This window comes from Betta splendens, chromosome 7 (assembly GCF_900634795.4).
Source record: "Betta splendens chromosome 7, fBetSpl5.4, whole genome shotgun sequence".
NCBI classification, from domain to species: Eukaryota; Metazoa; Chordata; class Actinopteri; order Anabantiformes; family Osphronemidae; genus Betta; species Betta splendens.
In genome coordinates this window covers 7,384,316-7,412,196 of record NC_040887.2, presented here as the reverse complement: position 1 = coordinate 7,412,196, position 27,881 = coordinate 7,384,316, and the positions used below count along the sequence as shown (strand labels likewise).

The following is a 27,881-nucleotide window of genomic DNA, read 5'->3' as shown; positions in this document are numbered from 1 at the left end:
GTCCGTATCGCGGCCGCACGAGGAAGCACCCTCGCTCCAGTTATGCAGGTAGGACCGGAGCAGGACGGCGAAGGCGACGCGCGAGCGAGCGAGCGAGCGCGAGGACACGTTAATGTGCGGCTGATGAGCAAACGACGGGAACGACGCGGCACCGGCGTCACACGGCGCGAGCTCGAGACGAGGACGCAGATAATCGGCTCGACCCCCGCTCGTTCCAGACAGAACATCGCAGCGTCACGCCGCCTGCGTCCCGTCGACGCCGGCGTCTAATTCTGCTTAAATGGGAATCTTTTCAAAGGGGGCATTTTAACGTCACCGAGCACGCGGACTTCCGGCTCAGCATCTGCGTCCGTCATGACCTTATCACGCGCGGCACCGGCGAGACGCGAGCTAAAACTAGCAAGGGCAAAACGAGCTGGGCATCATTTGACACAATAAAAGCTGTATTCTATTTCGCGGGATCAAGGATTCACGTAAACGTGTGACGTCGACCCTATATTTACTTTACGGAAGGAGAACCATGAAAAGCAACAGCCATCTGTTTGTTATACAGCGGTGATGCCTGCGACCTATTAAAATGCCTTCGCAATGAATGGACTTCATTTCCCATCAACATGCAGGGCTGGTTGTGCCTGTGTCCGCCTGTAGGTGGAGCCCTGTAGTTTTGTTAGTTTACTAGATTTACGTCGCTATAATTAAAAAAAACAAAAAAACTTTATTTAGTTCCATCATAGTTTTTGTAGTTTTTTTAATCTTCCCAGAACGGAAACGTAGAAATCTCGCGTCTGACCTTCAGCCTGTCATCATTCCTGTCTGACTTGTTCACCTGGTGTCACATCTAATCATGGTGACTCACTCACTGCCTTTCAGCCTCAGATTAAAGCCATTATCTGCAAGTGTTTTGTTTGTGTGAATGCGCCAGAACTAGATCTGAATCCTGTTTAACGTCACATTAGTACATTCATTTCCTCCCTGTCTCCTCTTGGCTGAATGATAATACAAATGATGATACAAACCTCCCATCCTCCTTTGTTTTGGCCGAGAGCATCGAAGAAATGCCTCAAATGCAAATAGGATCTTTATTTCGTCAGCGGTGTCACATTAATTCCAACGTTTCCTGATAATTCAACATTAGGACTAATTGACTGGCGTGTATCTGCTCATGCAAACAGCATATATACAGTTGTGTTTGTGAAGCATTTGTGCTGCCTAGTGACCAAAGACTGTCCAGGCCAAATACTGTTTGAGCATAGCTTTATAATGGAGGTTCCCCTCCAACCTCGGTCGGCTCTTTGTTATTTGCCGTGTGGTGCGGTTGGGGATAGAAATGATTCCAAGACATGCTTTTCTGAGGCTGAGTCACAGCTTTTGCTGTTATTCCTCTCGACACAGGTAACAACATTGTTTTTTGCTTGTGTCAGCAGTATTACAATGCATGCCTTTGTTCAGTTTGTGATATTCAGGTATATGTCAGTGGTGTAGTTGAAACTGATCGTTAATTTGGAAAACATCTGCCGTCCTTGGGCTCAGTGGTTCTATTAGTTACCTGCTGTCTATCTGTGAATTCAGTCTTGACACTTGGGGTTAACGCCACATCTGGCGTGAAAGCTTAAAGCGCATGACTCATCCTACGTCTTAGTCACGAAGGAATCAGATCAGAGACTGAAAAACTAGAATGAAAGGCTGCTAAATGTGTTGCTTTGGAACCCGGCGGAGCAGAGCTCCAGATGTAGAGGGCGATGGTGGAGAAATGCCGAGCGAGTCGCGGCCAGACAGTGGGCCGAGATGTCAGCGAAGGTGAGGAGGCTGCTCCAAATACCAGCTCAGCAGGTAGTTCATCTCTGACGCACGAATACGCACGATGCTGTGTCCAGTTCACTCTGACCCACACAAACGCACACGTCCTTTATAAACGCAATTACTCCGAGAGAAACTGTCCTGATGTCACAAACCATCGCAATTATCAAATTAGTCTGAAGCTGGAAACCATCTCAGGAGCTTTAATTCCACACAGCAGCAGCTCAGACAGTAAAAGCTCCTCTCTTTGTGACAGAATCATGCGACCGGACGATGCGAACATCGTGGGCAGCGTCCACGGCGGCAACATTCTGAAGATGATCGAGGAGGCCGGCTGCATCGTGAGCACGCGGCACTGCAACACGCAGAATGGGGTGAGAGACCAGAGCATCAGATCCAAGCAGCTCCCAATACGTTTGTGCCTCATCACAAGTTATGTTGTAACTCTCATTGCATCTGACTTCTCACACGGCAAACGTGAAGCAGCTTTTTCTTTTTATATCCGACATATTAATTCTCATCATTCGAACCTCATGGGCGCGTGTGTCGTGTCGTGTTTGCTCTTTCCTCTGACAGGGCCAGTGCTTGGCACTTCTGGTTCGGGTGGAGAAGACGGAGTTCCTGTCCCCCGTGTTCATCGGTGAGGTCGCCCACGTCACTGCTGAGATCACCTACACGTCCAAGCACTCGCTTGAGGTCCAGGTCAAAGTCATGGCGGAGAACATCCTCACAGGTACTTAGACCATCTGCATTTTAAATTTTTTTCTGAGCCAAAGCCCCATTATTAAAAAATATGTCAATGAGTAGGGATTCAAAATGACTCTGATAGAATTATTATTAAATTATGCACTTGTTGAATCAAATAATGGGGATTTCATCAAGACAGCAGTAAGAATTCCCTTACGGTGTTGTTTTGCCATTTGATCAGCAGAGGGCACAATAACAACACAATAGGTAAGAGAGCTCTCAGGCAGAGCCCCTGAAGGAGCCATGCTTGTTTCCAGTTTTAGAATATGTGCCAAGTGTTTTTTTTATTAATATTATGTTTTGTGCATGTTTGGTGTTTGCTATGAATAGACAAACATTATGCTTCTGTACACAGGCCTGTGCACACAGTGCTCAGTGTCCCCTGAGTACACATGCACAGAGGATCACATCGGGCCGAGCTGGCGTTGTCTGTAAACCTTTAAATGCCAATTGCAGCAGCAACGCACCTAAAATAAGCAAATGTCATGCGCTGACGCATGACGCTGCCTGAAATCATATCAAAGGAAGTCCAGAGGTGATATCTACACATGATAATACAGGTGGATGCGCTCATACTGGCTTTTAATAATTCAGGACAATGCTCAGTAGTTTCTTGTAAGGTGAAGCTCCAAATCCTGCAACATCCTATTGCATGTTTAAAGACATATTAAAGACACATATACGGTTATTGATTGTCTGAGATTAGAGAAGTGGGTCAGAATGAGGAAGCGCCGGCGAAGGAGAGCGAGGGGTGACGAGCACCCAGACAACGGTGGGAGAAATTTTAGAAGTAATAAAAGCAATCAAAGAAAAAGAGTGCGAGGGGCGAGGAGACAGAAATAAGGATGAAGGAAAAGAGGTGTGAGAAACAAAAGAAATATCCCCTAGACAGTCGTTGCCGTAGCAACTGGCTTGTACTGGTTGGTTGGCTGGTTGCTGGGCTGGAAGCCGGTTGATGGAGGCGGAGGCAGAGATGTGAGATGACAGGTGGAGAGCAGGATCCAGACAGGGACAAGGGCCTGTCAGGACGGACCCCGAACGGAGGGGCTGCACCAAACCCAATCCCAAGACGCCCCTCTGTGTGATGCACAGGATAAGACTTAATATGAGAACCAATGATTCCCTGCACTCTGTGTTTGTTCACACACTGGACAAAAAGTCAGTCTTTCAGTCTTGGCCAAAAACCTTTTCTTGCTTTTTGATACTTCACTTAGTCAAGTGTATTATTATGTAAATCTATGTGTATTTTCTCCTTTTTAAAGTATCTTAGCATAAGTTTCTCCAGATTTGTAAATTGTCTAACATAGTGAAATTCAGCAGATGCGGCTTCATAACTCATTTGTACGCTTTAGTATCAGCAAACATAAATGTAGGTTTAGTAATAATCACATTATAATCGAAACAAACACTTCCCGTTTCTTTTTTAATGTTTAGAAGAGCTCAGCTGTGCATGAATAAAATACAAAAGGGCCAAAGAGGTGTGATGTGTTGAGTGTCAGGGCAGTAGTGTGTGGGTATGGATCTTTATTTATCTTCATATTAATCTAGCTTGATCACGACTTTAGTCAGATTTGTTCCTATGGGACACCAAACTTGTGTGCAGAGCTCTCTGGAGGCTGTGTGGGCCAGCCGCCATCTGGGACGGGATTAGCTCACGTTATGGCCCAAATCGAAGAGCAACCGCCTCGCCATCGCCACGATTCGTATTCCATAGATGTAGCATCACGTTGTCGTCTAACAAATTGTGCAGCAGATACTATCCGTCAACTTCACTCGGAGAAAAGCGAATTAGAACATCTGCCTCGGGATTAAAAATAGATCCAGAGGAGAGGCTGCACCTTGGTGGTCTCACGTGTGTGTGCGTTTGAGCTTTCATAAACAGCTGTTTATTCAGACCTCAGTAGAACCTGATTAGGGAGTCACAGTGTGTGGGGATGTGGTTCAAGCCTGCACGCTCAGGTTAAATGCGTGTTTTTCCACTGTGCGCCTTGCCTTTTAATGCATAATTTAGCAGACGTGTGCTGCGTTGTGCGCATGTGCCACGGTTGTGCATCTCTACTGTACACATGCAAATGTGGGCATGCGTGTGTGTTTTACACAGTTTTTTGGCCCTTTAAAATGTTCCTGCGGGGGCCGAGGGGGAAGAGAAGATAACGGGAGCAGACATTATTTGCTTCTGTCATGTCTGCTTAGCGTCAGGCCTCACACACTGTGGCCGAGTCAGACACGGACGCCGAGTAGATGTACCTGCACACGCGCTCCCAAAGGGCCGCGTGCACGGAGCCGGCGCGCGCTGACACGCGTGTTACGTGCGTGAACGACCTGCATCCACGCAGAGCCTCATCTGATCTGCAAAAAATGACACTTTGTGTGCAGAAAAAGTCACACACCTACGCGTTCTTACACCCACACAGATGCACACTCAATGGAATCCTAATGAGGCAGGACTGGCTGCTGCTTTTCCTACTCAGAAGGCTGACGGACAGGCACTCATTTAAGCTGTAGACTTGTGTGCTGTGGCCGTTTGTATGTGTGATAGATGCATGTTTGTGTAGCCACGCATGGCTTTGCATGGGAAGGTGCAAACGTGCATGCTCCGTACACACCGTGGCACCGCATATTGCTCGGCGCGCGGCTCTATTGCACATTTCTGCGCCTTTGTTCATGGATGTATGCCTGCGTTTGTTGGAAGGCGGCGCAAGCATTCCGGCTCCACAGTCAGGCAGCATCTCGTCAGGCAGGCTGCTCCCCCAGGGACAGGCTGCCTACTGTGGGCACGAGCCGTGATGATTGTCCCCACCGGGGGGGCGGGGGTTGCACATGCGCACTAATGGGCTGCACATCTGCATTCATACATAGACTCATACACAGATTAGCATAAACCCATGTATGGTATGTGCAAACGCGCTTGAAAATAGATATACAGCTTATTCAGAAAGCTGCAGTCACAGTTAAACACTTTAAACTCAATGACTGATTTGTTACAACTGAAGGCCTGACCCCAACTCTTTCCATGATCTACACTGACTATGATTAACTAAGGCTGAACTCCAACAGCTCTTAACAGGCCATATAAGTGCAACACACACACACACACACACACACACACACACACACACACACACACACACACACACACACACACACACGCACCGAGACATAAACACATTCAGCTTCAAAATTCCATCAAGGTACTAAAGCTCGCGTTGCGTGCACACTCAGGCACACATTTGCATAACACATACAAAAACTGTGCCCCCTCAACACATGCCTAGACAGAGCTAAGTGCAATGCATTGTGGGTCGAAGCTTAAAATAAGCATGAAAATTCTGCTATGATCCTGGTAGGTGATACAACAGCAAGTACTGAAGGAGTGCCGGAAAAACATACACACAAGCTATTAATATGACCAAAGATGAAATGCTTTTAATACATTGCAGCTCATTGCACTTATTGCACAAAAGAACTGATGCTTTTCTTAAATTAATAATTAAATTGGCATAACGTGCTACTGCAAGGGAGACGTGTTACTGTAGTAGCAGTTTTTTTGTCTCGCAGTCAGGTCTATTACAGTAGTTCTGGATTATGCTCAAGAACAGCTTGTAATAATATTTAGAATTGAGTCTGTTCCTTTACTGTTAGAAATCTCTGTCCCACACCTCTTCTCCTGGCAGGATTTTATCTGCTCCTATTAGGCTGTAACGTCCCACAGAGGGACTGTAGTGTAGTTTAGGCTAATGGGTGTTGGCTCAGCACAATGGAAAATCTGTGGTTTTGATCATGGGGATCAGGGACTAAGAATGATCTCAACCGAGCTGTGTCTGAGCTGGAGACATGCAGTCCAGGAAGGAGAAAATAAAACAGTTTTTAAAGCTGGAGGAAGAATGAAGGGAGGATGAGAGACAAAGGGGAGCGTAGCCGAGCGACTGAGTAGGAGCCAGCAATAAATCAAATGAAACTGCGTTTGGTGAAAGACGTATGAGGGTCAAGGGGACAAATAAAGATCTCAGAGTGGTACTTCTGACTAGAAGAGTGCATCTAGGCTGTTTCGCAAATGATCCAAACTGAAGTTAAAGTTGAGATAAGGATCATTTCCTGTCTTTGAGCAAATGTGAACAATCAGTTATACTAATGCTTTTGTTCTGCTAGTTGAATATAACAGAGAATCACGATTGCCGCACAGCTTTACACCTTCTGCCGAACCCTGATCAGAAGTAACTGAATGTAATCTAGTAGTTTTTGTGCAGTTGTCAGCTGATAGTTTCAGGTTTTATAGCAAACCCAGTGATAGATGAGTGTGTATGCGGGTTACTATGTAATTACCTTCTGATAGAATCACCCAAATGGCGTTAATTTCATTGTCTGAGTGTTATTTTGTGCAAAAAAGGAGCAGCCGTCCAGGTTCCATGTCTCAGCTGCCATGATGGCGCCAGACTGCCCTTTTACACTTGCTTTAAAGCTGCCACAGGTGAAACAGAAAAAAAAGCAAGCAGAAAAAAACAAGTTAACGTGCTGTGAGTTGATTTATTCAGCAGTGTTGGAATGTGAGCGAGCAGATTTGTGCTGTATGAAGCCAAAATCGTCCTACTCAGTAGTTTGCTGTTGGTAAGTAAGTAACCCAGCTGTCCCTCCTGCTATTTGAGAGACCGGTCCTCTGCAGTCGCTTGTCAAATATGAGCAGCACTGAGGTAAATATTCCAGCTACCTTGTAGCTTTGATGTGCATTTTGTGGCTCACGTGCATTTTCAAATTCAAAGCCAGGTCCCTGGTTGCGCCCTGGTCACAAAGGTTATCTGTTAGAATGGTTCTTATCTGGCACAAGGCTTCAGACTCTGCTTTGTTTTCTCCCCCCCTCCCCCCTCTTTTTCCTCATTTTCCTCCTTCCATCCTAAACACAGTTCACTTAAAAGGTCCAGCAGGAGCTAATAATAGAGCGGAGTCACTCAGTCTCGGTAGAGTCAAGGATATGTTAATATGCCTTCCGTTCTTCCTGGTTGCTGGCAAGGGCGGGAGCCAATGAGAGGAGGAGGAGAGAAGCATGGTTGGCATGGCAACGTGGTCTGGCTGTCTGCACAGTTTCAACTCTGGTGTAAAATGCTAATGTTTTCCCCCTAGAGTATGTTGTTATACCCTGCTTTGCCCTATGTGTTGTCTTAACTATACATTTCTGTCTCAAAGTCTTGTGCTTGTTTGTCTTTACACACGCTAGTACAGTATAACACCGCAGCTAAACACGTGGAGCAAGATTACAAACCATGCTGTAAATTGAAAATGTAAAATAAATGGAGGCATCAGCCCACTGAGAGCTCCATGTGGTGCAGCTACAACACTTCACACTGTGTAAAGACGGTGATTTCATTTAAACCCGTTGGCCTCGCTCCCTGACGTGCACCTCCCTCGCGTGCCCTAACAACACGGCCTCAAAATAGTCCGTGTGTCTATTAGGGAATTAAGAGAAAATGTGTAGGCAGAGTAGAGACGATATCGCTATGACAACCTCTCCGCCTGATTACCAAGAGTTGCCTTATGGGTCCATACGTTCTGCTCGAAGGCAGAGCCGGTTGAAACTACTGGATCTGACAAAACTTAAGCATGAAGACGTTTCGGGAGCGCGCAGCACTTTGAGGATGAAGTGCGGCTGAATGTGAGCATAGCACTAATCGAATGAGTCACTCAGTGAATGGGCACTTGTTTTTTGTTGACCGTCGTCCTCATTCGTTGTGTGTGAGTGACCTTCAGGCAGCGCCGATGAGTTTGCGTTGGTCGCGGCATTAATGGCAGCGTCTGTTTGGACAACGGCTGTTTTCTGCAGTTTTATTTGGAAGAGGCGCCAAAGCGCAGAGGTGTTCGTTTGTCTGTTTAGACGTGAGCTGTGAAGTCCTTTTAATGCCATTTTTTCCTTTTCAGGCGCCAAAAAGCTGGCCAACAAGGCGGCGCTGTGGTACGTCCCCTGCTCCCTGCAGAACGTCGACAAGATCATGGAGGTGCCGCTCATCAAGGTGGACGCCATCCGCTTCGCTCGCTGGCGCACGATATAACGGATCTCACGCAGAATGAAAGCGACATTAAACAGTATATTAATGCAGTGTGCTCCATTCTGTAGTACGCCAGTGAAGGTAAAGAAGAGGAGGGTAGGAAACGCTATGAGGCTCAGAAGCTGGAGAGACTGGAGAGCAAAGCAAGGACTGAGGAGGTGGTGCCACCTCCACCCAACACAGGTGATGTATGCGTCCTTCTACCCTCAGATGGACTGGAAGGATGGTCTAAGTTTGTAACAGACTGTGCTGCTATCCACTGAACATTGCATCTCATCGACTCTTATAATGGTTATTGGCCGAAGGTGCTTGTTTCTAACTTGTATTCAACTGTCATTAGAGTAAAAATATTGACTATTTCTCTAATTCTGTCACATTGGCTCAACCACAGAGGATCCACCAAAAGGTGCATGAACCTTCATGTGTGTGTGCTACCGTTGCTTTGGCGGGACAGAATATATGACGCCTGTGTTAGCTTGGCTTTCATGGGCAAAATACACTGTAGTCAATTTTACAATGAAAATCTTCTGTTTTGTGTGTGTGTGTGTGTTTTGCACTACAGAGCAGCACTCGGTTGGCTTCAGCCAGTCCACTCTGATCCACCTGGTGGGCCCGTCAGACTGCATACTGCACAACTACGTCCATGGAGGTGAGTCCACCTGATCATGCAGCAGCAGGAAGTGAAGAATACAAACAAAAAAACAAAACTCAAGGATATAGTCAAGTAACTAGATGGACTGAACCATGATACCATGAGTTTAAGTCTGCTGTTGCTTCCTTTATGTGAACTATTAATGTTTACACATATCAGGAAATAGCATCTTAAAGTTGGGTCACTCTGGTCCTCTGGTGGTTAAAACTACTATTTATCTTTCATTTATGGCCTAAGTTAGTTTAAAGCGAGTTAAATCTATCTACAGTATTTACAGTAATTTACTGTTTGTGTAAAAAATGATGAAACTAATTCTGTGACAATTAACTGACTCTACATTAGTAAGCGGGTTTGAGCTTTATTACACATCCAAAGTCAAACATGTGAAAAGAGGAGCTCAGTGGGCTGTCCATCATCATCATCTTCCTGCAGCAGGGGATGAAACAGAAATCAAAGGCACAGACTGATGAATGGAGGAAGCGAGATCTGTCGAAGACACAGATCAGAAGATACTGGGGCTTAGAGGAGTTAAGAAACATCTGTAGGAACTGATTTAGCAGACAGCTTCTTAGCACTTGTTCACATTTCTGTAGTCTACACATAATTCCATGAGTAACTTGGGAGTTTCCAGTGAGGTTTTATACTGTAGCTGCCAGGCTGCGTTGGAACGGTGCGTCCTGCAACATGAATTTGATCTAAAGTGAAATGTCCTTGAAATAGAACGCTACGTCTATTATTTTTTATTTTCCTAAGTGAATAGATGTACATGTATGATGTAAGACCAAACATGTGTCTTTGGGTTCCGTGGTGTCTCTGGGTTGTGCTGCATTGACAGCGCTCCGGGCTGTTTGGAGATGGGATGAGCCGAGTAATGAGGATGGAACTGGAAATAGAAAACTAAAGCAACAAATAGAACATAAAGACTCTTTGCTTCAGTAAATTTATAGTGCTGATTCTGTTTCCACTTCTGTGGCTTCGCTGACAACCTCTTTGACTCGGAGGCTTAAATTGTCCCTCCACGCCTCGCTTTTTGACTGTTACATTTTCTGGCTGTGCCCACTCTGTTATCTTTGAGTAGAATCTCAATTTCCTGATATTCCTCCACACTTAATCCTTAATGCAGTAGACATTCAAATTGAGCTTTTCCTCTTCCTCTCTGGAGCCTTTTGTCCATTCAATTAAGGCTTCCCAAAAACAATATTGAAACAAACTCAGATTAAAAGCAAAACAAACAAATAATGATATAATGCAATATAATCGGGGGCTGATGGGTTTTCACCAGTCTCTCTCAAGCAACAACAAAACTATTGCTAAAACTAGACGCTTCTGGCTGCTTCTAACATTTTATCACCAGAGAGCAGATTTTCTTTTTTAATCAGTCAAGGTATATTATTTCTGGCAGGATATTCCTGTCTCATGCTGCCAATTCTATTGAGGTCACCTACGTAAAGAGGCCATCATTGAGACGCCAGCTAATGTAGATGAAAACAGAAGAGGGAGCTTGAATGAGGAGGAGCACGAGTGGCAGGACACATGTAAGTGTTGCATGTGTCATGGCTGCCTTCTTCATTCAGAGGACTCTGTCCAGTTAGAAGTCAAATGTGGAGTAAGCATGTGCACGCGCACACACACGCACGCACGCGCGCGCACACACACACGCACGCACGCGCGCGCACACACACACACACACACACACACACACACACACACACACACACACACACACACACACACACTCTGTCTGTGTCTCTCTCTCTCTCTGTCTCTCTCTCTGTCTCTCTCTGTCTCTCTCTCTCTGTCTCTGTCTCTCTGTCTCTCTGTCCCCCTCTCTCTCTCTCTCTGTCTCTCTCTCTCTCTCTGTCTCTCTCTCTCTGTCTCTGTCTCTCTGTCTCTCTGTCCCTCTCTCTCTCTCTCTCTCTCTCTCTGTCTCTCTCTCTCTCTCTCTCTGTCTCTCTGTCTCTCTCTCTCTCTCTGTACATGCCATTGCTCATTAGACACTGTTTCCCGTGTTGTTCGCTGCTGCTTCCACTACGCTCCTGTTTACGAGTCGGACCAGGCAGCCCGGGTGCCTGCGCTCCTCTCCTCTTACTGTGTGTGACCCGCTCTCTCCCCTCTCTTTCTTGTTAGAGGAAGCGAGCTGACGCTATGTGGCAACGCTAGGTGCTTTTCAGGTGATGTGACTCATGTTCCTATGAGCCTGAGGACACGTTAAGCACATGCAGACAAACGTGACCATTTACGAAGGCACATGTCTGTTTATTTTGTAAGTAAACACTGAAAACTATTGTTTATTATTGTTTGAAATTAATTTTGCCATCAAGAAACTGCAGCAGACTCACATCACTGTTAAAACACTCTTTCTCATCATTCCCATTAAATGAATGTTTACGAAAGCAGATGTTGTGAGGTCAAAGCCTGCAGCCGCTCAGATTGCTTTCAAATGGCAAACACCTGTGTATACAGTCGATGCATTATCATCGTTCCTGGAAAATTCCAAAATGCAGGAAACGATCAAAAGGTGCGAATAGCTCAACCCAAGCGTGCACATTGTCCTAAACACGCTTCCTTTTCATGTCTCTGATGCTCGCCTCCTTTTGTTGTGCTTCTTCATCGCCTGCCCACCTCCTCTCATTATCTCGTGCTCCTCTCTGCTCTTCCTGCTCGCTCTGCTTCCTCCTTCATGTTCTAAAGGAGCGTGCCCGCATGTTTCTATGGAAACCGCACTTGATGCCACAGGTGGATATCACTGCAGTCTGATTAAACCGGGACCAAAACCAGAAATTTAAGCAACATAATATTGTTAGATAAGGGGATTTATTTCTGAGTGTTTAGGCTGTGGGAGCTCGGGCCTGAGGTTTATGTTTGTGTAAACTGAAGCCACGTCCTTCCGTTCGTCTGTGAGTAAGAGACAATGAGCAGATATAGGGTTTCTGAGCACAGGAAGACGCACGTACTACAAAGCAGCTCTGTATCGACTGTCTCCTGCTCTGATCTGTGCTCAGTGCATATAAAAATATGTCACTGCCTGAAACAAGGACCCAGTAAAAAGGATGTATCCACTGGAGCCTGAGTTAAGCTAACAGTGGTTTAGGAATAACATACTGTGGTAGGAGCACTAATGGAGACTTGTCTCGTCTCAGGAGCTTTAAGGTAAATTCGGTGAGATCCAAATGAAGAAATTAAACTACTTCTTTTTATACATACAATGGTAATGCTCCTGTATGTACAAAGTACACAGTCTGTTACAAGCCAGCATTTTCAGCTTCACTAACAGGAGTGACTATACTGTGTTTCTGAAGAATTCAGTCTGACAAAATCTGCCTTTAAAAAGAGAGAAGGAACTTCTACTGACCTCCAGCCTCAAGCAGCCATTAACTAAATAGAGTGTTTGTTTGCTGACACAGAATCAATGAAGGCGAGAAGAGGCGCCAGCTCCAAGTTTCTGCAACAGATTGATTCAAGAGTGAGCGTGAATGTGTTTAACCGTGGAGAGACACCGCCGAGGAGCCGAGGACGCTGGGTTCCCAGGCAGGCGCGAAGCAGCTCTAGTCGTTCCAGGGAGAGAATGTTAATAAGCAAGTTATCGTGACGTTAAGAACCACGTAATCAATCTGCTCAAAGTAATTGAGCCTCATGTCACGAAGCAGGGGATCAGCTGGAGGGAGCACACGGAGTGATTGAGGCATCGCAGAGCTCCACAGAAGTGACTGTATTGTTAATGTTCCGTCCCATTTAGCTGAGTTGCAGTTTACTAGATGATGACGAAGATGAAGAGTTGAATAAATAATAACCACTGTCGGGTGTAACTAAAGGTGAAAAAGCAGTCTGCACAAAGATGCAATCCTGTTGAGAGAAGTGAAATTTCACCCTTTTAAATGATTCCTTTAAATACAGGAGACATAAAGGGTTGTGACCTTCACCATCACAGCCACAGGTCCGTTATCTGACAGAATGTCCATTGTGGGGCCCGTTTTCTCAGTCATCTGCCACATTTGGCCCATGTTTAGTGAAGCTCACCACAGCTGGAAAGGTAGAACACACCAAAAAAACATGGCACTGTGGATGTGGGTGCGTGGCCGCGATGTTAACAGGAGCAGTTTCTATAGTAACAGCTCATTAGGAGGCAGTTGGAGCCGTGTGATACTGTCCATGATTAAAGCATGTAGGGAGGGCACGAGAAGGCCGCACAGAGAGGGTGAACTGGAAGTGGTGGGTGAAGGTAGGAAGAGCGCGAACTCGGGGGGGGAGCGATGATCAGACACGCGTTCAGGAAGTGATCGGTGAACGTGGCCGAGGTCACGTATGGCGGTTGGTGCACGTCGTCTGAGCTGGGTCTAACTAATAGGCTTTGAAGTTCGCAGGCAGAGGTGATGAGTGCCGAGCGCTGCCTGGAAGACTCCCGTCACTGTTACGGCGCCTGCTGCAAGTGGACAGGGTTTTGTGCCGAGATCTGGCGTCACATAGAATCTAATCACGGAGGTATTCGGCCCCGTGGCAAACTGGGCCGCACTCGGAGACTTGCTTATTAATTGCTGGGTTTTTCTTCCCATTTCGGAGTGAGCTGTCCTCCCTCCCTGCACACAGCACCCCCCCACCCCGCCTCCCGCTCCAGGCCTACGGCGGAGGCAGAGTCATAGTGTGCCATGTCACCCTGTGAATGTGTAACGCCGGGCCCAGGGGTGCCTCAGCCTGGCGTGTCCTCATTTGCAGTCCCGCGTTGAGCCTCTCTCCAACCTTTTACATCGGCTGCACAAGGAGACGGCTTTTTTTGCGGGAGCTGCATTAGCAGCTCCTTTTGATGGCGGTGATGAATCAAGGCAGGCGTCTTCAGTAGTCAAGGACAATGCGGTCGGCCACTTGGGTTGACTCAGCATGTAAATGTGTCGGTAGCTCCTTCAGACCAGAATGACCACACAACCCAAGTCTCACTGCTCAGAGTGGTAGTTTAATGGTTGAAGAGATCATTGTTGCAACACATTAGCATTCAGTTCATACCACAGCAGGCTGAGCCAGCCTTCACTCCATCACCTGCCATCCATGCCTTTATTCACCCCCAATGTCACCTAAAGATCATTTAATTGTCACAAGTCTAATACACTTACAGACAAACTAAATAGAGATATAATCTCATTTCCACCAGTTAATATTTTAAATGACCCAGAAGGATCCATCTCAACTATGCAGGGTCACTTTGCTTCGAGGAGTAATGTCATCAGTTCGCCGGCTAAGGTGTTTTTGTAAGAGATGAAAAATACATTTATGTAGATTGTAAACTGTGTCATATTGTTGGAAGACAATATCTTTGCATGCGCCTACACAGTTATGGATCTAATGGCTGTACTGGGTTATCTTCAGCACAATAAAAATCAAAGGAATTATTAAAATGTACAGTAGCTTCATACATAAAACGTATTTTGATAGCAGGCAATTCGCATAAATATGAAACAAATAAATTTTGGTAGCAGCTACTGCGTGAAAATCAACAATAATGACTTCTTATCTCAACTCCCTGTCGATACTTAAGAGTTGAGCTGTGAAGGCTTTCAGCCGGGTGCAGCGTAACAAACTGAGAGAGGGCCTGTTTAAATAGATCAGTAATAAAACGCTCGATTTCATCATCCTGTCTGGTCACGATCCATCTCTGTTCAGAGTTACACGCTCTGACACGACCACTCCAGGCTTTGAACTGCAGTAGTCGGCTGTTCTCTGGACCCAGGGGAAATTTTCAATTTTAGGTGAGATCCCATCAATTTTCACAACATCGCGGGGAGGTGGGGGGAAAAACAAGATGGATTTGGGAAATGTCCTGCAACGGGCTCAAGGAAGAGAGTGATACATGTCCCTGATCTCACAGTCCTTTAGTCTGAACCGATCAGCAGCGGTTGCTTTTATGCAGGAAACGTTTCTTGTGGTGATGATGAGGATTTTGAATGAAGGTTTGTCACCAAGCTCCATTCTCTCTCTTGATTCTCTCAATCAAGCCAATACCTTTTTTGTAAAATGCTGTATCCTGTTGGAAAAGTCGGTGTGTTGTGTTCAAGGTTTAGACTCAGTGCAACAGTAAAATCACACTGACGCTCCCACCATTCTGGATAAGGGGACGTCAAAAAGTAATAGCAGGTTTAATTCTTAATCAACACAGCAGGCTCACTTCTACCCTGAATGCTGCGTTTGGGAGCGAGCGCCGCATTCTGCTTGAACTCCCACACATTTGGCGCTCACAAATAGATCCACGCTGTGCAGATGGTGGGATCCTATGGGAGCCAAAGCAGCCATCAGTCAGCAGACTTATTGATTCCTGTAGCACGGGAGATCCGGAAAGCAGCGCGGGGCCTGAATGAACATACGCTCACTGTCGCACGGGCACCAGCAGATGCCGCCTCACTTTACCCGTCCACATCTACTCCACACGACATCCCGCTGTCAGCCAGAAAGCCACAAACGCTTGTTTTCTTCACGCATAACACAAGCTGCCAAACAATACTACAAATGCAGGAGATCTGTAAAGTCCTCTGTGTTTACATTGTGGACCCTTTAGCACTTTAAATCCCAAGCTGTCGCTATAGGAAGATGCTCTGTCAGTCTTTAGATGATGGATTAGGTGATGAAACCATTCAGTTCATTCATTCATTTTTATTCCTTTCCATCATTATTATATTGATTATTGCAATACAATGCATTTGTCACCTCACCCTATTATTATTATTAATACTATTATACTTTGAAACCACCATGAGAACAGTTAGGGCACAAACAAAGCTTTTCATGAGGTGCAGCAGCCAACAGGATGCTTCGCTCAGACGAAGGCCACGCTTTTTTAGAGTGTAACATAAAACCTGGACTAGACGCAGAAATAAACTAATAAACTAATAAACTTCCACAGCTGCCGTCGCCGGTGTGAAGCTGAGCTGTAGCACTAGTTGGAGCTCTCAGCCCGTTGTGATGAGGACAAGGATCCGTCACCCAACGGCAATATTTAGAATAAGCCCTGACAGTGTGCACACGGCGCCCAGCGTGACAGCGCGGCCGCTCTGTCTTTATTGGAACAGTGGTTGGTTTGTTTGGCTGGAAACCTGCCACAGCTCACGCGTGGAGCGCTGCTTCGGAATAGCTCGCGCTTCGCACCTCGCCTTCAGGACGTCCTTTTCTTGTCTCCGAACGAATTCTTCCCCCTCCACTGCAGTGCACGCTCGCTGAGCAGCCCTCTGTCTGCCTGAGGGCCTGTTTGCACGCTCAGGTCACTCATTAACACTTTGAATGGATGTCTAAACACTGCACGGTCCAAACGTGCTATTTTTGTGTTTGGAACTCACAGGAAGCATCATTTACTGTAAAGAGCTGAGCTTAAATTATTGACATGAACATAACGGCCATTATGGACCATTTACCCAGCATTAATACCATTTGTCAGAAAGTCTGTTGACACACTTCCACTAATGAGTCTGAATAAGGAGCTAATGCTGAGGAAATGGCAGCGAGACTCATTCATAATTCAGCTTCAGGTGGATGGCTTCCTAATTGCATTAGGGAAGCCATTCATTTTGACTTCACACTGTCTCATCTCTGTGAAGCCGAGCCTCAAACATCAATCCAGGGATCGCATTAAAGTGTTCAATTTAAAGATATACTCAGGGTGATTTTTCAGCGAGCTCTGAAGGACAGAGAGAATTAAGTTAGGTGAGAAATAACATTGTTGAAGTGTTTCCTGAGATGAGTCAGCCGTCCTTGCTGCCTGTACAGTCAGTAAAATGCAAATGTGTTATTACTATTTGATAAAGTAATGGAACAGGCGTAGCGATGATGCCTCCGTTAAGCTTCCTGTCTGTGAAAACTGTGGGATCCGTCTTAATAATGTGTTTGTGTGGAACAGGTGTGACCATGAAGCTGATGGACGAGGTCGCTGGCATCGTGGCAGCTCGTCACTGCAACACCAACATTGTCACTGCCTCCGTGGACGCCATCAACTTCCATCGCAAGATCAAAAAAGGTGAGGGTCGTGGGAAGATTATGAGGAAGTGGGCCCTCGGGTGCAGTCATTAAATGGACCGCTCTGGGCTGCGCTGTTTGTCTGGAGCCTGTCTCTGCTGGGTTTCTGTCATTTTTTTTGAATCTTTCCAACAATAAATGTGAATAGTGACTTTTTACTGTACAGCGGCTCTGATACAGCTTAACTTGCTTATCTGTAACTCACTCTCTATTACCATGGATGCACGGCACTCGATAAGATCCACTGTTTTGAAACAAGCTAGTTGTTCCATTACCAAGCTTTGTCTCTGAGCTGTTTGAGAAATGAGCATTGAATCAGTAATGTGGTGTTTTCCAAAGTCTCTTACAGTCTTTCACAACTTATTCAAAAGATCGTGACAAACGTTAAGTTAGCGCGTCCAAAGTGACACCATTCATTGTTTCTTTGCGTTCTAAACACTGGGTTGTTTGCTTTATTGGCAGCCTGAGTGACACTGATCCAGAGTACTGATTCCAGAAGGAATAAACATACTGCGCTAAAGTACATGAACACAAGTGCTGTGAGGCGTGAACGATACCAGCAGCTTAACATAGTTCTCATGCTGCCTAGTCATGAAGATTTAATATCATGTGTGTAACTGGAGCATCCATGCTTTGGTTCTCAGCATCCCTCCATAACCGTCCTGTCTGTAGCTTCACAGTGTTTAGTGAAGTCCCTGATAGAGAACAGTTGAACCTCTCTGCTGACGTACAGTATGTAACGCGAGTAGAGAGGCTGATGTTCTGCAAAGGTCTCTAGAGTATGTTCACTGGTCTCATGGAATCTAAATATGCCAAAAGTCAGATGGAGGAGGTTGTATTAGGTTCAGTTTTTCCTGGCTCAGTGTGTATGTTATCTTTTCTTATAGTGGACATGATGGGTTCCAGACTTCCAGTGCTAAATGTTATGATTGCCTCAGGATCTGATGTTAACAATGGACAAGCCACATCTCTCCCCATCCTTGAATTATTATAAAGTAACTGTAACTGTTTTTAACACAGTTCTCGCAGTAAGTAAGTCGTAGTAGACGAGTGGCAGAAGGGACATTTCAACATCTAAAATAGCTCTCTGTAAAACGTGAGGACCCGAGAACTGATTATCACAGATTGGTTGAGATCCGGGGCCACGTTCTGCTGCTGTACTGTAAGTGACTCCACGCTCTCTTTGACTTTAGGAGGTGATGACATGATTTTCCCCTGGCTTCCACATGTGTTAGTGTTTTGCCACCAGTAGATCTCCCATTTCCCTCCAGGTGGTCGGACAAAAATACTCAAACTGTGCACATACAAAAATAAAAGTTGTGTGTCAAAACATACATACGTTGTACAGTTTATACAGTATGTTAACTCTCATATCGCCTGCATATTCCATATGAAGCCTGTGTGAAAGCAGAAGACCACACACCAGCAGACAAATGGGCAAACGGCACCATAAATACAGGGACATTAAACAGACGGAGGTCCGTGTCTGTGCACGGCACATGTGAAGGATGGGGAGATGAGCTGTTTACGAGTGGCCCAGGTTCCACTTCGTCTCCGCTGTCCACTTAACTAATTGGTCCGATTTCCAGCCGGGGCCGGTTCTGAGTTGCTGCAGGCAGGTTTACAGTCTGAATTAACAGCAGAGGAAGCTGCAGCATAAATAAAGAGCCTATACGTTAACGTATAACCACACGTCATGTCGTGCTGTTTGCCAAAAGCTACACATACAGTACAGTACTGCTGATGCTATTGATTACTGCCTTCACTGGAGCTGAACTCTATCCACAATAATAACCTTCATGAGGTTGAAGTGCAAATTATAAAATTCAAGTGGCACATTTAGTCATTTTTCCTATTACATATGATGTTTCTCTGTGCTTTGTTCCTTTCTTTGTTTCCACCCTGCGAGTCTGGGCCGGACACAGTCACACAGGTTGTTGCGTAGTCTTTTTTTCTTCCGTTCCCCGCGTCCGCATTCACGCCCGAACCGCAAGCAGCTCAGCTGTGTGCGTCGTTTTACGCGGGGAACACAAGCCAGCGAGCTGCTGGCGCATTGATGTGCCACAGGTGGTTCAGTCGGCGCGAAATGCCCCAGAGGAGACGGGAAGAAAGGCGCGAGTGATGAAAGGAGGCTTCACGGTGAGAGACAGCGGGGAACAGTGCAGTATGAATACTCACAATGACGTTCTTCTCTATCAATGCTGTGTTTTTATTTGCCTGAGCCAGCATCTTCCTTTAATCCTTCAGCCCAAATAAATGCAGGAGAAGCGGTGCGTGGATTTCACAGCTTGGACCCGTTCAGTGGTGAACTAAATGTTAAAACTTCAGCTTCAGTGGATTCTTTACATGGAAATGACTTTTATTTTGGTAAATATTTATTTACTGCCGTGCAGTAATTACTTTTATAATGTGAGAGCAGGAAGAACAGCCTCACACAAAAGAAACACTATTCATCATTATAGGACGTAAGCCTTGGAATACAAACAGAAGCGTCATATTTGAAACCACTTTGCAGTCGGCGCTAAATGCACGCTGCTGTTGTGTATGTGCCCGAGCGGAACTCGCTCTCTTTGAATCCAACAAAGGGAACAATCCCATCGTCCTGACGTGTTTCTGCCGAAGCTGTCGGCAGCGGAGGTTGTTACTGCGCCCTCACGTTGCCTCCTTCCTTCCCTGTGTGGCCTTCGGCGGGCGGCTCCGGTGCAGCAGAGGCCGCGTGTTCCAACAAATACAACGCGAGTTTCCACAACCTGAGCAGCGCACCTCCTTTTGTCTCGAGCCAGCGAAGGGGTGCCGGCAGAGGCTCGGCTCTTTATCTAAACCAGCGTGTGCGTGACTCAGACGCCGCGTTGCTCGCCTGCTGCATGCAGCATAAAAGCCCTGGCGTGGACGCACAGCAGATTAGCCGCATCAAACAGCTCCTCGCAGATGAGGCTCTTCCAGTCCTGCGCGTTGGCTGACCTTCAGCGCCGCGTAAGTCCCAAGATCTACTTTCTGCATTAATCAATTATTAATCACAAAGGCCTTCAACGAAATCACGTCGCAACGTCACACACACACAAACACACACACACACACACACACACACACACACACACACACACACACACACACACACACACACACACACACACACACGCACACACACTCATTAAGGCTCATTTTTAGTGTCAGTGAGAGGAGCGCACTTGGCTGAGCTCCATGCATCTGTGCCAGACAGCGTTTACCTGAATGGGTTTGGATTCACCTCTGGCTTTACATGTTTGTGCTTTACACTCAATGGGCCAGAGGTGGCGGGAGAGGAGATGTCCTTTTAGCGCATGTGGTGTGTTTGAAAGCTGCATGGAAATAAATGATCCATCACTGTCCTGCACGTCACCCTGAGGACCCAGATAGGTTACGCATCTGTCTTCAGTTATCTACTCGGTGAGATTTTCATTATCACCTTGATGCAGACAGAGCGGAGAGACGAGCAGCAACCAGCTAACACACAGACACATGCTAAGCTAACACGCCTTCCTACACAAAGACTGGGTTAAATATGTAAAATGTTCTTTTCTTCCTGGCTCGACCCACAGCTATGGAACGTGGACATCTGAATGTAGTTAACATTGTTTGAAATCTTCTATAATATATTTCATAACATTCCACCAAATGCAAATGCATGGAAAAAGAAATCACAATCACCTCTCTGTTGCAGTGAGTGTTTATGTGCGCAGCCACGCTGTTTTTGGAAAAGTGCCACTTGCATGTTTGATCGCTAAAAGTGTAATAACGGTGGTAACATTTGCTAAAAACTTTCTAATTACCACCTTCACCGAAGCGTGTGATCATTTTTCCATGTCTCAGTAATTAATGAGCAGCAGTCACACACTGGGCTAATTTAACCAGGTCAATTCTAATATATCAACACCGCGCTTTTGCTATTTTTATAAGATCTCGGTCATATAATCAAGATCTTTCCCAGTCTGCAGCACCTGCAGCACCTTCTCCACTTGTCTCTATAGCAACAGCAGCGATAATACAGCACAGACACATAAAGGAGACTAAAGGAACGGTGTCCAGCACTATTACTGGACACTGAGAAGAGAGAGAAGTGATGAGTCAGACATGTTAGATGTAACAGTTATTAACTAACCGGGAAAAAAGCTTCATTCCAACTTTACTGTGATTCTATTCTGCGTCATCGTCGCTCTCTAGAAATATAAGCAACTTGGCTGCAGACGACTGGACGGGCTGTGCAGCCACAGATCATCGGCGTGTCTCGCTCTGCTCACAGAAACAGACTTTAAAAAGCTTGTGATGCAACAACGAGGAGACGATTGCAAGAGCAGAGCACGCCGGCGACTTTCATGTTCGGCTCGAGTCTAACTTTACATCGCAGGTCTTAGTTCGCTTTCTATTTGCGTTATCTGAGGTTTTCAGGTGATTTAACAGCTCGGTCGCAGCTGAATCTTACTTACTGGAAAACCCTTGTAGAAATAAAACAAAGTCCATGTTGTGTGGCCACTGTAGGTGAAGGACAGTGAATCAAACAGACTTCAAAAGACTTGATGCAAATCCAGATGAAAGGCCTTGAGATGTTTGCTGAAATGAAAGTGTCTCTGAAAAACCCGTATGATCCATTTACGTGGGACATGTTTTTCTTGTCGTCCTCCTTTCCTCCCAAGGCTGCGTTGTGACGGTGACGGGGCGCCTCACGTTTGTCAGCAACAAGTCTATGGAAATTGAAGTGGTGGTGGACGCGTCCTCCCTGTTGGAGGAGGAGAAAGAGAAATATCGCGCCGTCTCTGCATTTTTCACCTTCATCTCCCTGGATAAACTCAACAGGCCTCTGCCCGTTCCTCCGCTGAAGGTTGGTACCAGCCTCATGAATCCAAAGCTTGTTTCTTTGTGTCCTCCAAGTACATCGCACACAGGTTTCTCAAAACGCCTCTGTCCCTGTTTACAAGTGCAGCTTTCTGCTGACGCAGCATCTTGACCATTTGCTTGATTAGAATTAAATTAAAGTCTTGTTCTTGTCTTTTTTTTTAAAGGTTGCTAATAAGGTTTTTGTCCTGGTGGTCATTTAGTCAGTAACATATGACCTTTGTAGCTAAAAGCATTACCGTTAATTTGTCCGTTTTTTCCGTGGGTGTCTTTGCAGCGCACTGAATTTTCTGTCGTGTCAGCGCTATGCTAATATATCCACACGATCCCTGGGCGACAGCATCCGGCTGACTCAGCGCTCGCTTCCAGGATGTGAAGTGTGCGTGTTTACCTGCAGACAGGAGAGGGACGCCTGCTGTTTGTCCTGGTTCTGCCACACGACCGCGATCCCAGCCCCGTTTATATGCAAACACCGTTCGCGCGGGCCATCTGTTTGACTCGGCACATTTGAATTATTCCCTGGCACCGCTCACGTTCCCTGATTGTCTCTGTGTTGAGCCCATTTAAAACCCGGCCAACTTTTATGTGAAATGAAGTCAGCCTGTCAGTGGGAAGGATTTAGACAAGAGAGGAGCTATTAAAATCACATTCCGGTGACTAAATAAGCAATTTAGGGTATTAAGATTAATTGAAACATGACTATTCTTTAAATTTAATGGTAGTTACTCATATTTGTAACTCAACTCATTCTGTTGGATGACATGACTTGTTTGGTTGACTGTTTTTTCCTGAGTTAGAAACCTGATGCACTGCAAACCTGGGTCTGAGTCAGTTTCTTAATTTGCTGATAATAACATTATATTTCTTTCAGTCAAGTAAAAGCAGCGTGGGGTGAGTGAGCTCCCTCAGTGGAACCTGACAGGCCCAAAGCAGGTCATTATTCTCTCCACTGCTCACTTTTACAACATCATGAGTTTGCACCTGGTCTCATCATTAAACTTTAAGGACGTGCAGAGCACTGACTGATGCATTAAAAGAGAGGAGCTTGCAGAAATATTTCATGTAGCGTAAGTACAGAGCAAAGCAGCTTTTTGGGTTAACCTTAATTTTTATCTGTTGTTTTGAGCTAAATGCTGTGAAATGCACACTTATTGCTGCAGCAGCATGACTAGTCTATTTGGAACGAAGCCACACAGGTATCTGCATCCAATCTGCATCTCTGATGCTCGGCCCCTTCAGAAGCGCCTGCTACTCATTTCCATTTCACACAACCCATGTTTGGTTTCCCCGTTGTCTGCTTTCCTTGCCTGCTTTTCTATCGAACACAAGCTGTGAGTGCAGCAATGACTAGACCTTGTCCTCTTTCTTTTGCACCTGAGTGTTATGAAAAGAAATGTTAAAAGATTGGATCATTTTAATAATTTATGTTCAACACTATAATTAGAAATCTAAGCGGAGTCCTGGCTGCCAACGCTCTGACGTAGCAGATAAACATAGGCAGGAATAGACAAATATGTGTGTTTGTTCATATGAGCGAGAGAAGAAACGCAATGCATTTTGCATTTAAAGCTATTTACAGTACTGACAGCTTAAACATGACTTAATTAAATAGGGGCAGTTGTACTGTATCACTGTTTTTTAGTTATATTACAATCATTTTTTTAATAAATTCAGTTAACTCTGTCATTTACATCCCATTTACCTTCCTGGTGACAAAAGGCTCCTGCAGTGAGTGCAAAGACTCTCCTCCCTCTCTGTTGCATGACAACATGGCTGGTTGCACAAAATGCTTCTCACATCCACACGAATGTGCGAGCCAGTCTGACTCGTGAGGCCGCTCCTTCGCGCAAAGCTCCCGGCGAAAACGGCGCCCGAGACCTTGATTTACGCCTCCGTCACCTGCAATCTGGACGAAATCACGACAGAACCAGATGATTAGGAAGGAAATTAGTAGGAGAGATTACTGCGTGTTCTGCTTTGTCTTCCTGGTGGTGTGCGCTCCCCATAATCCTTTTGCGTCACACAGAAATCACTCATGTTTTACAAACAAGGCGCATGTCACGTTTTTTGATAACATATTTCACGCTGATTCTCTGTCTTCTCACCTGTGTATTGTCATTGATTATTTTACTGCATCCTGTTCAGTTTAAATGTACAGCAAGAGGTGACAGCACGCTCCAGCCTCTCAGTGAGATTGCCATTGTTGCACTGTGCTCTTGTTATGTTCTATAAATAGCCTGATCAAAGGACAGCTTCTGCTATTTTTGACTGCAGGTGGTCCCCCCCCCCCTCCTTTTACCCTCCTTTCTCTTGATTGAGCCCACTGCGTTTACTATTTTGAGATTTTTCCCCTTTTAGCTCAGCGGGTGGTTAGGGACGTGTGTGTGTGTGTGTGTGCGTGTGCGTGTGCGTAAGGGAGGTTGTACATGGGCTGTCACTAATGTTCTCACACTGTGTGGTGCTGAAGAAAGGAACGAGGACAGCGTGAGCAGAAAGGAGGATGCTGGGGGATGCCTCGCCTCTCTGCATCCACTGTATGTGCACATAGAAAAGTCAGAATGCTTGGTTACCTCTCACCAGTTTAGGTACAGTAGTCCTTATTTTAATAGGTTGGCAGCTGATTAAAGATTAAAAGCAGGCCGCTTTGATTTCAAACTGAATGCTAAATGGTGCTTAGATAATGTAATTGGCGTTCTTCATCTTCCTTGATCATGAATTATTGCATCAGTCCTTGGTTCCTTTTTCATCTTTCCTGCCTCTGTCACTTGCAGTGGCAGCCTCTCATTCCTCCATTTTCCATCTCTTGCGCTGGCAGAGGCTCAGCTGGCCTTCCTTGACACGAAAACAAGCCCGGTTGTCACGGCAACCTCATGTGGTCCACATTACGAGATGCACATTTATTTTTAGATGCCTCCCATTCAAGACAATCTGCAATGGGTTAACAGGTGCATTCATGCCAGAGCTGCAGATACGTGCGACACTGCTTGTACCCATCATTTCTGCATGAACCTAGAAAAGCATAGTTATTTGTGAATATGAGCCTGTTCCTATTGTACCTAATTCATACATGAAGCCACAATTAAAGTTAATCAGATCATTTTTAGGCCATAAAGCATTGACCCTATTTAATTCTTTTCTGGCTTCTGATTCTTCCACTAAACAATTTAAACCAGATTAACCGTTAGAGCTACAGTACAATAATGAGATCATTTTCAAATGACTGACATGAAGAAAGGGGCCCCAGATTCAGAGCGCTGGGATTAGCATCTGCCTCTGCGTGTGGCTCATGCAATTTTTCAAGTCAAGGCAAATTTACCTTGAGCGTAAACACATTGTAAATGGAAATATCCAAGTATCCACAGTGTAAAACGAGGGTGAGTGCTGTTTTCAAGGTCGATGGGTTCTGCATCACAGTCATCAGGAGTAGTTGGTGATCCTGAATAATTATAGTCATTAGGCTGCAGCCAGTGTGGGAATACCAATTACACGAGAACACCAAAAGACACATGAGCCTTGGTTGAATTGTGTTATTGAGTTATGAAAAAAATCTGCATCAGCGTTAACACATATGCAGCCAATTACCAGCTCATGGAAAGTCTAAGCAGGACAGCAGGAGGTTGGAACAGTTTACGTCTTAGAGTCTTTCCTTCGTATTAGGGGTTTTTAATTTAAACAATTTGTGCCTTTTTCCCATATGATGACAATGCAACATGACATTAGATTTCAGATACAAAAACACAGCTATGGTAAATATACTATAACACTACCTGTCAGATTTTTTATTATTATTACTCGGACGCATTGGTTACATCAGATTTTTTTTAAAATGACAGTCTGAACACCCTGATCTTTTTTTCAATCAGTTTGCAGCATTTTGCATTGGTGGGAGCTCGGCTTGCATCAAACGTGGCTGATGGCAGTGATGGAGATACTCAGTGGGGGGGTCAGTGAGACACCCTGTAGGTTCTTGTCATCACTGGGTTGTTTCATTTTAAAAGAATTGGCCAAATGTGGGCAGCTGCTGGCAGATCCTTTTCATAATAAGTAGTGTCCGTATCTTAATAAACTATATACCCTCTTAACTCGTCCTCTACTCACTGTAAAATTATAGTGAATTTGAATATTTTCTCTATTCATATGGAATAATAGATAACTTTATGTAAGTTTAAAATAGAGGATTCATAACTTTGAGTTTGGTGTCAGGATCTCAGTTCACCTTGGGCTGATTTTAATAATACTGTAATGACCACCTCCCTGTGCACCTCATGGTTTCCTGTACAAATGATGACTAATGGCCTGACGCTCCAGTGAAATTACTGCACTCTATGGGTATTTGTTGTGTATAACGGAGAGCAGCACAACACGGATGTAGCTGTTCTTCGTCGATTTGTCCCGTGAGAGGGTCCGTCACACTCACGTATGTTAAAAATGCTTCTTTGAAAATAAACTCAATATTGGCGGAGCAGCATGTGGACTATAACACAAGTGAGCAGTGCTGCAGCCGCACGTCCCTGAGTCTGCTCTACATCACAGACGCCGGTGTTGTGCATCTCACACAGTATCGCTATTGTAATATGTGATTTGTGAGCCCAGGGTTTCACCCTGACACCAGGCTTTGTCGTTTCTGTTACCGCCCGCTCTCCATAACGCTAAGAAGCCACCTGTCACTGCGCCCGGCGTGCAGTCTGCCTCCCACCTGGACTGTGCCAGCAGTGAGCCTCCATCTCCTGCTCCATGTCATTAATACGGCATGCTTAGTATGAAGACAAACCCTCCTGTGCACATGCTCATGTAAAGCAAACACCATTAATGTGTGAAAGGGCCGTGGCGTCGGCGCTGGCGTTTACCAGGCGTTTTAACCAAACGGCGCCGGCTCGCAGGTGCCGTCCTCCTCCCACGAACCGGCAGCCGAGCCGAGCGATGGAGACAGAGCACATTTGTTCCTCGCACTCCTGGAAGTGGAGCTCAGAATAACAGCAGAGGTGCAAAAGTGATGCATAGCAGCTGTAAATCCACGAGGCGTTCCCAGAATTCCAGACTGCAATGGGTGCTTTTAATAAAGCAAAGTGTCGCGCCAATGAATTGTGCTCACGTTTGGCTAAAAATAGACCGGTATGAAACATCACAAGCAGCTCGCCTGTCGATGGTGGGGGCGTTATGAAAACCACCTGCACCGTCACGCGGGCTTCTGTAGTGGGCCTGATGAAATGATGTGAAGATCAAAGCAGGCTGACTCATGGCGTCTACGTAACGCAAGCCTCCAACTCACAATCATTCAAACTCGCCGAGAGGATGAATGGCGATTACGACAGATCAGCAGATGAATTAGACCAGAGATCCGGCGGCGAGGCGTTCCGCTGCATGATGAAACCCAACCTTCTTTCTGCTCTGGCTCCCCAGGTTGAAGGGGAGGAGGAGCTGCGGCGGTTCGAGGAGGGCAAAGCGCGCTACCTCCAGAATAAAGCCCGGAGACTCGCAGACGCCGAGCGACGCTGCTGAACGGCCGCACTGACACACAGTGCGAAGACGAACACGACCTCTGTTCTTCTGTCATCGTAGCCTCCTGGTCAAACCAAACCCGTGATTGTCTTTGCTGTGCTACTCACCAAAGTGTCCACTTCCTCCTGTACATGTTTGTATGTAAGAGTAGATATTTAAAGTATATTTATGCTCACTGCCGGCGCAGAATGGCGCCTGACTGCGTGTGAGCCGCATTTGAAGACGCTGCCAAGAATGTACACTTGGAAATGATGAATAAGTGAGTGAATAATGATGAATAAAAGATCCGAGTGTGA

The 27,881-nt window shown here is 45.7% G+C and overlaps 1 protein-coding gene across 1 annotated transcript; it reads left to right on the top strand.

The window, feature by feature from the left end:
* Positions 1-78: 78 nt before the first annotated feature.
* Positions 79-27,881, top strand: acot7 (acyl-CoA thioesterase 7). Its single transcript, XM_029156444.3, is given in 10 exon segments — positions 79-1,803; positions 1,806-1,830; positions 2,054-2,171; positions 2,374-2,530; positions 8,452-8,543; positions 8,648-8,762; positions 9,142-9,228; positions 17,102-17,218; positions 21,888-22,072; positions 27,487-27,881. Coding segments are annotated over 10 exon segments (1,059 nt in total). The 5' UTR covers positions 79-1,739; the 3' UTR covers positions 27,586-27,881.